This window comes from Zymoseptoria tritici, chromosome 2 (assembly GCF_000219625.1).
Source record: "Zymoseptoria tritici IPO323 chromosome 2, whole genome shotgun sequence".
Classification (NCBI taxonomy): domain Eukaryota; kingdom Fungi; phylum Ascomycota; class Dothideomycetes; order Mycosphaerellales; family Mycosphaerellaceae; genus Zymoseptoria; species Zymoseptoria tritici.
The window spans coordinates 3,418,059-3,429,776 of record NC_018217.1 but is presented as its reverse complement, the minus strand read 5'-3'; the positions used below and the strand labels follow the sequence as shown (position 1 = coordinate 3,429,776).

General features: G+C 55.5%; 3 protein-coding genes across 3 annotated transcripts; 2 read left to right on the top strand and 1 right to left on the bottom strand.

Annotated features, from left to right (window-relative positions):
• Positions 1 to 966: 966 nt before the first annotated feature.
• MYCGRDRAFT_20718 (uncharacterized protein) lies at positions 967 to 3,642 on the bottom strand (the record flags this gene model as incomplete). The annotated part of the gene is made up of 1 exon (XM_003855138.1): positions 967 to 3,642. A coding segment is annotated over one exon (2,676 nt), but the record flags the coding sequence as incomplete, so codon positions are not given.
• Positions 3,643 to 4,007: 365 nt separating this feature from the next.
• MYCGRDRAFT_108339 (uncharacterized protein) lies at positions 4,008 to 7,244 on the top strand (the record flags this gene model as incomplete). The annotated part of the gene is made up of 7 exons (XM_003855235.1): positions 4,008 to 4,703; positions 4,767 to 5,349; positions 5,522 to 5,629; positions 5,747 to 5,952; positions 6,465 to 6,603; positions 6,684 to 6,776; positions 7,055 to 7,244. The coding sequence occupies 7 exons, from the start codon at positions 4,211 to 4,213 to the stop codon at positions 7,242 to 7,244; spliced, it is 1,812 nt and encodes a 603-aa protein (XP_003855283.1).
• Positions 7,245 to 9,256: 2,012 nt separating this feature from the next.
• Positions 9,257 to 9,862, top strand: MYCGRDRAFT_103481 (uncharacterized protein; the record flags this gene model as incomplete). Its single annotated transcript, XM_003855236.1, has 1 exon — positions 9,257 to 9,862. The coding sequence occupies one exon, from the start codon at positions 9,328 to 9,330 to the stop codon at positions 9,730 to 9,732; it is 405 nt and encodes a 134-aa protein (XP_003855284.1).
• Positions 9,863 to 11,718: the final 1,856 nt, after the last annotated feature.

Sequence of the window (11,718 nt, the reverse complement as noted above, 5' to 3'; positions counted from 1 at the left end):
AAGCGGCCTACATTGTCGAACGATCAGCATAGTACGATGTCAGAGGATGGAGTAAAAGAGAGGAGAGGACGTACGCTGCCCAGGATACTAGTCCACCGAAAGTGGAGACTTGGAGCGCCTCATCGCTCGCGGGGAGGGAGGGCTGGTCGTGGGAGATTGTGGCCTCCCCTTCTCGCCTCGCATCCTCATCCTCGCGCCCTTCATCCGTCGTCCTCAACTCATCCTCCCTCCTCCGATCCCTTCCCGCCCTCCTCTTCCTCAAATCGAATTCCCGCTCCCCTTGTCGCCTCAAATCATCCTTGCCGCTCGCATCCTTCCTTGCATCCTTTCCCGCCTGACGCGCATCATCCCCCACCGCCCATTCCCGATGCGAGCTCTTGAATCTCCGTTCCAAATCGAAAGTCTTGCTAAGAGCAAACTTAGGTCGGACAACAAGCGAGATACCTTGCAAGGACGTGAGGTTCCTGTCGAAACGGCTGGTATTCGGTTGAAAGAATCTGACAGGAATACTTTGCGAGGTTCGATGAAGATGCATTTTCTAGGGGAGCGGGATAAGGTATATATCGTGGGTCGAATAGATGGTGGGTCCGGATGGTGAGGCGAGGTGAGGTGAGGTGAGGTGTCGGAATTTTTGTTACTGCTCGGCGGAGGGCATCGAGACGGCCGCTTCTGTACACGAGGTCGTACCTAGCGACTGCTTCTTGGTCGGAAAAAGCATGCGAAGCAAGTACGATGCCATGATCGAGTTGGTATCCCTTTGAGTTGTTGAAAAGGGGTTGAAGTCGAGAGTCTGTGACATTATCAAGCTGTAACATATAACCTCGAACTCAGTCGAGCAAGCATCAAGCGCAAAAGCAAAGAGAAAAAGCAATCATGGTATCATTCTAAGCGCCACCCTGTGCAAAACTTCCCATTTTCCCTCCCCATCACCTCTCTCCCTCTTCCCTGCCCGTCCCATCATCCAAACCACCCCCTCCTCCCCTCCCTCCCCTCCCTCTTCTCCCCCCTTTCCCCACCCCTCCTCTCCCTCCCCTCCAACTCCCTCAACCCCTCCATCTCCCTCAAAACCCTCTCCAACCCCTCCTTCCTCCTAACAACATCCAAATGCCTCCGAACCTTCCCATCCTCCCTCGCGAACCTCTCCACCGTCCCCTCATCCAATTCCCTGCCCCACTTCTCCAACACCCTCGGAAATTGCCAATAAAATTTACTCAACAATTCCGCGTCCAGAAAGAGATCCGCCGTATTCGTCAACTTATCCGCGACCGCGTCGAGGAAAATTTCGGGACAGTAGATTTTCGTTGGTTTACCGGAGCGGTCGAGGGGGGAGGCGCATTGGCGGGACTTGATGGCTGCGAGACGGAGACGGAGAATGTCGGCGCGATCGCGGAGGAAGAGCGCCTCTCGGCCTTTGGAGAGGAGGGCGGAGGAGAAACCTCCCGCGCCGCCGTGGAGGGCTTGGTTGTCGAGGACGATTTGGCCGGAGCGAACGCGGTCGATGAAGGAGAGGACGTCGGCGGCTTTGCGGCGGCCGCCGAGTTGGTCTTCGATGGCTTTGTTGGCTTCGTCGCAGGCTTTCAATTCGGAAGTGAGGACGCGGGAGATGTTATCCCTCGCGGCTTTCCATTCCTCGGCGGAGACGTCGACGCGGTATTTGTACGGTTTGACGCAGATTTCAAGTTCGTCGGCGGTGTCGTAGGAGAGGTCGCGGAGGATGTTTTCGGAAGCTTGGGTGATGGCGTCGATGGCGAAGGGGTGGTTGGCGAACGGTGTGGTGGCGATGAGGGAGGTGACGGTGGAGTGCAGGGCTTGCGCGGTGCAGCTCGCGGCGAGACGGCCAATGCCGAGTTTGGTGAGGGTCGAGGTGGAGGCGTCGAGTTTGAGGTGCCAGAGGGGGTTTTCGGGGTCGGCTTTGGGGAGTTGGGAGAGGGGTTCGCGGACGGATTCGGAGGTGGGGTCGAGGGGGCGGAGGTCTTCGATGGGACGGTTCCAGTAGCGTTGGGCGAGGAGGTTGAGGACTTGTTGGTCAAGTTCCTTTTTCACGATCTCGCGGACTTCTTTGCGGCCAAAGGATTCGCTGACTTTTTTGAAGCCGTGTTTGAAGGTGTCGAGGGACTCGGCGAGGTAGCTCTCGGCGGAGAGGGGGCGTTCGTTGTATTGAACTTTGAACTCGTATGAAGCTTCCGCGAGTTCGTGGTGGATGGCTTCGCTGGTGGTTTTGAGGGATGCAGACATGGTGGCCTCGAGGACGTGCATCAGCTTCTTGCGGAGGGCAGGCGTGCCGACTGTGACGTTGGCTTTTGAGTCTGGCCCGAATGTCTCGGGATGTGCGCCGAAGAAGGCCTTTTCATTCTTCGTGATCAGGCTGGTGATGCTTGCAGATCCTCTTGAGAAGAGTGATCTTGACTCTGAGGGCACTTTGCAGACGACACCAACATATCCAAGTCGAAGTGGGTAGTTCTTGTCCGAGAGGATCTGTGCGCCGCGGATTGGATCTACGAGGTCCATCTTGGTTACTACACCGATGGTACGTTCACCTCGTGGATCGACTCTGCGAGACGCTCGCAATGCTGTGGAGTTTGCGAGATCTACGTCGGCTGCTGAGATGGCCAGGATGACATTGGGTGCTTGGATGTATTTGTCGCATAGCTCTTGAATCTTCATTTTCAGCTCTGTCGGTTGATCAAAGGCCTCCACTTGGATGTATCCGGGTAGGTCAATTAGTGATAGATCGGGCACATTTGGGGAGTAAATCCGAAGCTGAATTGGATCATCCGAAACACAGTCCTTCTCCGGTACGGCCAAGTTGAGATCTGTGAGTGTCCGCTGGATTTGTGTGAAGTCTGTGACCTTTCCCAAGCCCAACGCTGAGAATTCTCCATACTCCGCAGTGGCTTTCGGTGTGTTGACCAACGTCAGCTCGATAGGCCGTCGAGTGACCATGTTTGATCCTTTGGGGAGAAACTCGTGTCCGACAATCGCCTCCAGAACCGAACTCTTTCCTGAAGACTGCGATCCCACCACGACGATCGAAGGTAATGTCAACGACTCTGACTGACCAATCGTCTGCAACAACGACCTGATCTCAATCATCTTCCTCGTAAGCATCATCATCTGGTCGTCCCGTGCCGCTTCACCCGCACCACGATCGTCATCCTCGCCATCCGCATTCAATGCCAAAGCGCCAGCCGTCGCAGCGCCCGCACCAACAGCACCCATATTACTCTTCTGCGGCTCGTTCGGCCCCTCTTCACCTCCTCCACCCTCCCCTCCCTCCTGCCCAGCTCTTCCCTCATAAATATCCCTCATCCACTGCGGCATCTGTATCCCCTTCGCCTCATCCTTCGTCTTCTCCAACCCATTACTCATCTGCGCAAACACACCTCCCACCCCTTCAAACAATCCATTCGCCGCTCCCAACGTAGAGTCCTTCGCCCTACCCAGCACATCCATCGCGTACGTCCCCGCCTGCGCCGCTTGATACTGTAGATATGCCACCCCTCCAATCATCGCCGCGCCGAACATGGCCGGCAGACGAACCAATTTGAGAGCCAACTTGGGGAGGACTCGCGCGAAAGAGGCATGTCGGACGGCGGGCAGGTTGTGGATGGAGTTGGCGCCCAAGGGCCAGGCTTTGCGTTGTTGCCATCTTCGGAGGAGGAGTTTGGAGCGGGAGAGGGCGGCGGTGGAGATGGGTTGGGAGGTGAGGGTGGTTGTTCGACGGGCTACATTGTTGACTGCGGGGCGGAGGGTTGGTTTGAAGGGGAGGGCGGAGATGCGTGAGGACAGGAGCCTCGAAGTCATCTTGTATGGGTCATCGGCGGGTTGTGTGAGGAATGTTGGAGTTTGTCGTTGTTGTCGTTGATCTCTAGCGAGAAGGTGGACGTGTCCATCCAAGTAAACATGCGGTCGTCAATTTGTCTTGGCAAAAGACTGCGGGAGGATCCTTCGAAGAATCGAAGCTCGATGGACACGAACATCCATCTCAGACGGAACAATCTCCACGAGTCCGTCGCTGCACCCAAATATTGCCGTGTATCTGGACCTTCACCGACACGATCATCACAGGCAATCAGAACTCGTCGTCGCCTGAGTCCCATCGCGCGCGCGACATCTCCCACGGACAATCTTCCCACGCGTGCGCTTCGAATCCTCACATTCGCGCATGCCCAGCGCATAGCACCTCCTCCCGCCCACAACATCTGACAACATGACCGACCGCCTCCCCCCCAACCTCCTCGCCCTCTTCCAACCCCGCCCTCCCCTCCGCTACCTCCCACCCCACGACTACGCCCCCGAAGACCGCCGCACCCGCGCCATCGACGGCGTCTCCGCCTTCCTCCCCGCTCTGGCCGAAAAAGTCGAGTCCTCCAAAAACGACCCCATCTCCGAGTCCTGGCTCGAACGCCGCGACCGTCTCACGCGTGACAAAGCCGCCAAGCAAGCCTGGGTGACGGGCGAGGGCGTCAAAGAATTGTACAAACCGACCGAGGATGAGAATATCCGCGGCGATGCTTTTCGCACGATTTTCATCGGACGGCTGCCGTATACCTGTACGACGAAGGATCTGGAACATGAATTTGGACGCTTTGGACCGATTGAACGCGTGAGGATTGTTACCGATCGGAGTGAGAAGCCAAGTAAGAAGGGGACGAGTCGGGGTTATGCGTTTGTGTTGTTTGAGAGTGAGAGGGATATGAAGGGTATGTTGACATCCCCATCCACCATACATCGAAAACACTCTTACTAACTCCATCTTCTCACAGCCGCCTACAAAGAATCCGAACGCCTCCTCATCCGCAACCGCCCCGTTCTCGTCGACGTCGAACGCGGCCGAACAGTCACCGGCTGGCGACCCCGTCGTTTCGGCGGTGGCCTCGGCGGAAGACATTACACCAAAGTCGTGAAGCCCAGCACTTTCGGCCCACCCGCTGGTCCCGGTTTCGGCGGTCCTCGCGGCGGTGGCTTCCGAGGGGGTTTCAACGATCGCGGCGGAGGCTTCCGCGGTGGAAGAGGCGGCGGCGGAGGAGGCTTCCGCGGTGGAGGAGGATATGGAGGCCGCGGAGGCATTGGGTATCAGAATGGTGCTCCCCCGGATGGCGCGCCTGCTGGGCCGAGAGGTGGGGGTGGGGGAGGGTATGGGGAGAGGAGGGGGTATGGAGGTGGAGGGGGGTATGGGGATCGGGATGGAGGGAGGAGTAATGCGAATTTCGAGCCGTTGCCGCCGAGGGGCGGTGGTGGGGGTGGGTACCGGGATCGGGAGAGGGGTGGGGACCGCGATCGCGATCGGGACAGTTATAATCCGGGTCAGAAGAGGCCGCATGATGGTGGTGGTGGTGGGGGAGGTGGGTATGATGACTCGAGGCAGAGGAGGAGGTATTAGGCGTGTGAGATACGGGACTGAGAGGGTAAGAGGTAAGGCTTTTCCCCCGAATATTTCTAACCTTCCGCCTACTTGGGTAAGTATACTGATCAGACCAGCTGCCGATGGCTGTGCACTCACTTGCAGATTGCTCTCAAGGCCAGAACGAGCAACGACCGACATGCGCACGAGAGTCGCAGACATCGCCGAAGCCATGAGCCGTGGATACCCTCGAAATGTAAAATTGCAAGAAACAAAATCCTCACGGTGAGTCGGACTATCCTCCTGGGTAAGTCGGACTCAAAAGAAAAATGCTGTACCACCACCAATACCACGAAGTCGTCGAAGACTATACGATCGATCGAGACGACTTCTCTCGAACAGAAGACTGAGAATTCGAAGGCGATTTGAGAGGAGGCTCCGTTTCTGTTTTGTTTACGAACTTCTGCGTTTGCTTTCGACTGTACCTTTGCGACCCGAGCATGCGATTCAATCCGCTCTGCAGCTCTGGGAACTCGCTGCGTGCCGCATGACTGTCGTTCCTTCGATGCGGCAAGAGGGGTACCACGATATCCGGCGAAGGGAGGAGTGTAAGGGTAGATTAAGTGGGTGGGTAGGTAGGCAGGTTATTTTGTCTTGCTTGTATGATGTTACTTTCGCTTTCCTACACTTTCTCTTTTGCTTCTTGAAGGTGGTCAGTTGGATTGATACTGAGAGGTGGATGAGGAGTTATCCCCCGCCCTGCGTCGTTCGAAGGTGGAGCTGCTTTGGGGATGATCTTTAAGGGTTGGCATATGCCCTTCTCTTTCTTCACTCAGCAAGAGGGAGCAGGATGGTCTTCTGTCGAGGTCCTGTGAAGCCAGCTTTGGTCGGCACGATTGACTGAGGCCTTCTGCTTTCATACCACCGTGATGTTCGTTGGGGTTTCAAGCTGTTCTTCAGTCCTCAGAGTTGCACTCTGCGACATTGGGCCCTAAAGAGGTCATGCGACGTCTGGACCTCGACTGCCGACTCGCGATGCATGGCGAAGAGCGATCTGTTATCTTCCTCAAGCGGGTTGCGAATCTGCAGTCTTTGCAAGATACCAAAACTGCTTCCTGAGCTCCACGCTTCGGCGGGTCCGCTGCGGTCTTCGATGTGCTGTGCGTTCGATTGGGTCGTTTGACTGTCGAGACCGCTCTGGCGTGTAGAAGGGTGAAGGCGTTGGAAAACATGGCAGGCGAGTATGGCGCTTTCGTGGTGTGGGTTCACTTCTTTCAGATTTCAGGGGTGTTCGCTTCAACCTCACACGAGAGAATGAAGACATGCAAGCCGACCACAGGCATCTTCACGAGTACTTCGATTCCATCAAGAGGCATTTCGATGACATTCAACGAGCGGTGCTCGACCCGGTCCACAGATGGGCGCGGGATCGGTGAGCGGCGCTGCCATGGCCCCATGCTTTAGCCGGACCTCAGCCTCGTCGACGGTGGTGCACCATCACATGCGACTGACGATGGGAGCGGGGGATGGACACTTCCTGCAAGTCTGCGGTATCGAGGACAGTTGGATTACGGACCTGCAAGCGGAAGATCGCGACCTTGCCCAAGGAAGCCATCACTTCAGTCCGACGAGGAAAGCCAGTCGCCGAACAACAACGGTACAGGTTGCATGCTTGCGGCTCTGCCTGATCCTATGCTAATAACTATGCAGAATCCTCACCGGTACCATTGCCTCCAGGAATCTCTCAATTTCAACCCCAACCGGGAATGTCTCAATTCCAAACCCAATCGCTCGGTCTCGACAGCTTCGTGGCTTCCGCCTCCTCCGCCAATACCCACAGACGCGAAGACTCCACGTTATCATCCCGGTCACATCACCTACGACACACAACAACCGTTAGATTCCGGGTTCGGGGAGGAACACAACTTCACCGAAGAAGATTACATCGACAATGGAATGCGCAATGGCGAATCTACATATCAAACGCAAGGATTTGTCGACCAACAACACGCTTCGTCAGACCAGCGTCGACACGCGTCCGCTCCGAAGGAAAAGCCAACGTCTGGGTCCGCCTCAGTGGCAGCGCCATGGCGGCCATTGACCAACAAATGGCGGCGGATCCAGATGATGAGTCTCTGTTGGATATGGTGCCATCTCTGCGTTTGAGAGTGTGGCTGGGTGGTCGAGACAGTGATGGGATTTGGAGAGATTGGAATTCTGGCCTGTGCAAGTCCGGAGTATGGGGCTTCACAGGATGATGGTTCACTTCTCGCGTACTTCGGGCGTGTGCGCTGCTTGACCGCAGGAGAGAACGGAGCGGTGGCAGGGAGGGGAGGATATACACCTATGCGGCCTCCACGAGGTCTGTCTTTGCATCCACACCTACGGCGAGCGAAACGGCGTCTTTCACAATGACATCGATGAGAAAATCAGAGGAGGTTACTTCAGCAAACTGGCGTCCACTGTGTACAGAACGACTCAAGAGCTGCACAGACTGGTCCCCGTCGAGTACCAAGAGATGGGACTTTTGTTCAGTCCAGACGTGAGCCATATCCACTCCGACGCGAATTGAGGGTGTTCGCTGTATCAGTCATGCTGTCACTCTCCAGACGAGCAACGTCACGACCGCCCGCCATGACATCCGAAGAGCATGCCGCCGCAACCTCCGGCGTCAGCAACTATACGGCTTCTGTCCCTTCGACTCTGCTTGCAGCTGCTGATAGCAACAACCTCTCCGCCAACAGCTCATCCAGCCGAAGTGCCAGTGGGCAATCACAACCGCCTCGATACCCTCCCTTCGGAAGTCCGCATCAACATCTATCGCCACGTCTTTAACGGAGTCCATCTCCCTTCTATACAACCGGGGGCCACACTATCAAAGAAGCCAACGCCGACCTGCTCTTCACATCCCGCTCCATCTACCGTGAAAGGATTCGGCCCTACTACCAATGCCAGCTTAACCGCAACCCCACCCGGCCTCAGTGCCAGTCACCAACACGTGTCGCTGCATCGGAAAGGACGCTCTGCCCGATGAGTTACTCGACATGATTTACGGGCACGTCTTCAACGGCGTCAGAGTCTTTCCACATCCCTACGACGGCAACAAGAACACGGTCTCTCAAGCCAACGCAGGCGTGACCCTCGCCTGCCGCGCGATGTACGTCCGACACATCAAGCCCTACTACGAGCGCACCATCTTCCACTTCGACAGCGAGATGCAAGCTCGCGGCTGGCAGCGAATGATGGCCACCGAGCTGCAACGCCAGTACGAGGTGGGCTACGACGCTCGCATGTTGGTGAAGACCTCCTCCGAGGACGGCACATACTACATGTATTGGAAGACCCTGGGGCACGTACCTGGGATTGGTGGACCTGACCTATGCACGATCTGCATAGTCGACGAGGGCGCGAAGATTCCACGGTGTCGTTAGGACGCCTTCACGTTTCCCGAGGGCCGTGCTGCGCTGCTGCCGAAGGAAGGGATTCGGCGTTGTTCGAAGACAATGGGTTCGGACAGTGAGCTCCCCCTGGATATGAAGCTGTCTATGCGATTGAACGTCTGGCTGGGTAGTCCGGACGATGATGGGGCTTCGAAAGACTAGAATATGACAGACGGGTGGCGGATTCAATTGCTTTTCAGGGGCTGAGATTCACCTCTCACGTATTTTGGGGGACGTTCGCTACATCACCGCACGGGAGGACGGAGCGGCGGCAGTGAGCGGAGGAGATACACCCCTGCCATCTGGTCATGGCTCAAATTGACTGGAATGAGTAGCCCGAGGGAGACCCGGCACTGGACAAGTCGGCTTGCGATTACATCTCCAACAAAGCTCACGACTCCGATGTGTGTCCTTCCCACCTGTTGTCGATTGAGGTTGTGCGCTGCATCACCGCGCCAGAAGACGGAGAGGCGAATGGGAAAGAGAGCGAGGGAAGGAGATCCACGCCGTTCTCGGTTAGCGCACATCTCTTCGCAATGATCAATGAAAGGAAACCAATGGCGGACTCGTCTACGCTTCTCGCAGGCACAGAGTGTCGGCTGGTTTCTGGCTGATTCGATTCCCGTGGCCATCCCTGCGATTCATCATCCTGCTGTACCTCCGAACGGCCCCGACTCCTTGAGAGGACGAGACTACAACCTTAAGGAAGCTGTGTTCTGGTCTGTCCAGGGTGTATTAGCTTCTCATGCTCGTTTGGGGGTATTCGCTGCATCACCGCGAGAGAGAAAGATTACCGGAAGCGGAACAGGACAAAGGAGGGGGTTCCACGTATTCCACGAATCACACACAGCGACGTCGACGGCATCTCATCCGCTGGCTCCTGGTCGTCGATGCTCTGGATGGAATCCTACCGCAACGAAAGACGGTCGCTTTAAGATGTCAGCGTGAGAACATGCTCTCTTTTCCAGACTGCGGTGCTTTTAGTGGCGGTTCAGTACCTTCGAATCTGCAAACTGCAAGCTGTATCTATCTCCAGACAGACCGTTGGATATCGCTCTCGTCGCGATCTCGATGTCTGAATTTATGATTCTCAAGCTTCACCCAACGGTCTGATAAATCTTGGCGGAAAAGTGTCAAATCCCGGCTTCAAAACGTCGCATCGATCGACGACAACGACAAAACCTTCTATATACCTTTGTCTCTCGCTCGAAATTGCGTCGTATAGCCGGGAACTAGGCGAGATTGCTCGTGAAAAAATCAAAAGAATCGGTATAGTATAGCGGTCGTAGTAAATCGGATCCTAAAGCCTCTTTTTAGGCCTTTTCCTATAGTCTTTTTAACACAGGTGTTTGTAATTTATCGTGTCTTCGCTTTACGGTTTATCGATTTATATAAGCGATAGATAGGTACTTTGCGGTAATATCTACAGCCAGGGATATATATGTATATACAAAAATGCGTTGTATGTTGCGCAATGTATTAAAAACTAGCTGTTTCGTAACGGCGATATGTCACTTTTCCGTGAATATTCCTCAGGCGCTCCGCTGTAGAGTCCAAGCCAGCCCTATACACAGAGCAGGAAGGTAGTAGTAGTAGTAGAAGGAAGTTATGTCGGATCCGGTAATTTCGTTACGCAGTGACGGAAGCTGGCAAGACTCGGAAGTGGAGCGCCTGAATAGGAGGCAGAGCTGTATCGCTCAGCTAAGATTCCAAACATGCGTGTTCGCACCAAGAACCGGGAGAATCACACCACTGCCGCAGAGCGAATCGTATCATACCTCACATCGCAGATGTCTAAGGCGTGCGAATACCTCACAGATACCTGTGCGCGGCGGACTGCTTGAAGTTGACATTTGGTGGGACTCGGGATGGCTACCTCTGGTAGGCCTACGTCAAGCTTCGACCCAACAATGTACTGTGGTCCTACTCTCGGCTTCTTCCTTGTTCGCCGGGGTGCAAGAAGGACGTCAAGCCAGTGAAGTCGAACTGAAAGCGCGAAAGCATAGCGCACGCCCGAAGGACCGTCCGTCACGAGAGCGGTGCAGTCTTAGGAGTCCAGCTCGGCGAAGCAGGTGTCATTGCTATCGCTGGGCGTCGCCGCCCTCTGTCAGCGTCGATACTGTCTTTGCCAACAGCGCCGAGGTCATACCCTTCAAACGATATCACTCAAGCTGAGTCGCTTATCGATGATGGCAAACATGCGTGTTCGCACCAGAGACCGGGAGAGGTAAGATCACTTGCGACTCCTTCTAGGCCAATACCAAGGACCGAAGATGCCCAACTACCGAAATCAGCTGGGAAGAGCACGACCTGAGAGCCGAGGAGAGATCCAGACGTCCAGTACCCCGTCAACTTGTGCACTCGGAAGAAATTGGATGGGATGCACGGCCTTCGTCAGAGGTGAGATCGAACCACACCAACCTGATGTTCACTTGCCGTCAAGTCAAGGCGGAGGCTTATGCGATACTTATGAAGGGAGCGACGCCTACTATTCCGTACAACATGACCCCCGACTCAGAGTCAAGCATCACCCTGAAGGCCCGCGTCAACGAACTGCCGCTGGAGACACGCAGCAACATTGCCGGGATTCACTTCAAGATCGACCGCATCTACGGCCTTTCAATCTTATCCATCACCCAACTTATGCAGCAACTCTGCGAAGCGGGCAACCTTTCCGGCCGCCAGAAGTGCTTCAAACCCAAGACTGTCGCTCCGAGGCGGCCTCGACCTCCTCTTGACATCAACGGGGACCTTAAGATCACTTTCGGAACCGTCGATTACGATCTGCAAGCCATCCGTCAAACTTACGAAATCGAGCATGACCGTCTGATCGAGTTCTTCTGCCTCCCCTTGTGTATCGCATGGAGCTGGGACAGACCGGACTGAGAGAGATCGAGGAGGTGAAAGATGTGGTCGTGAAGATCTTCGCCGCGA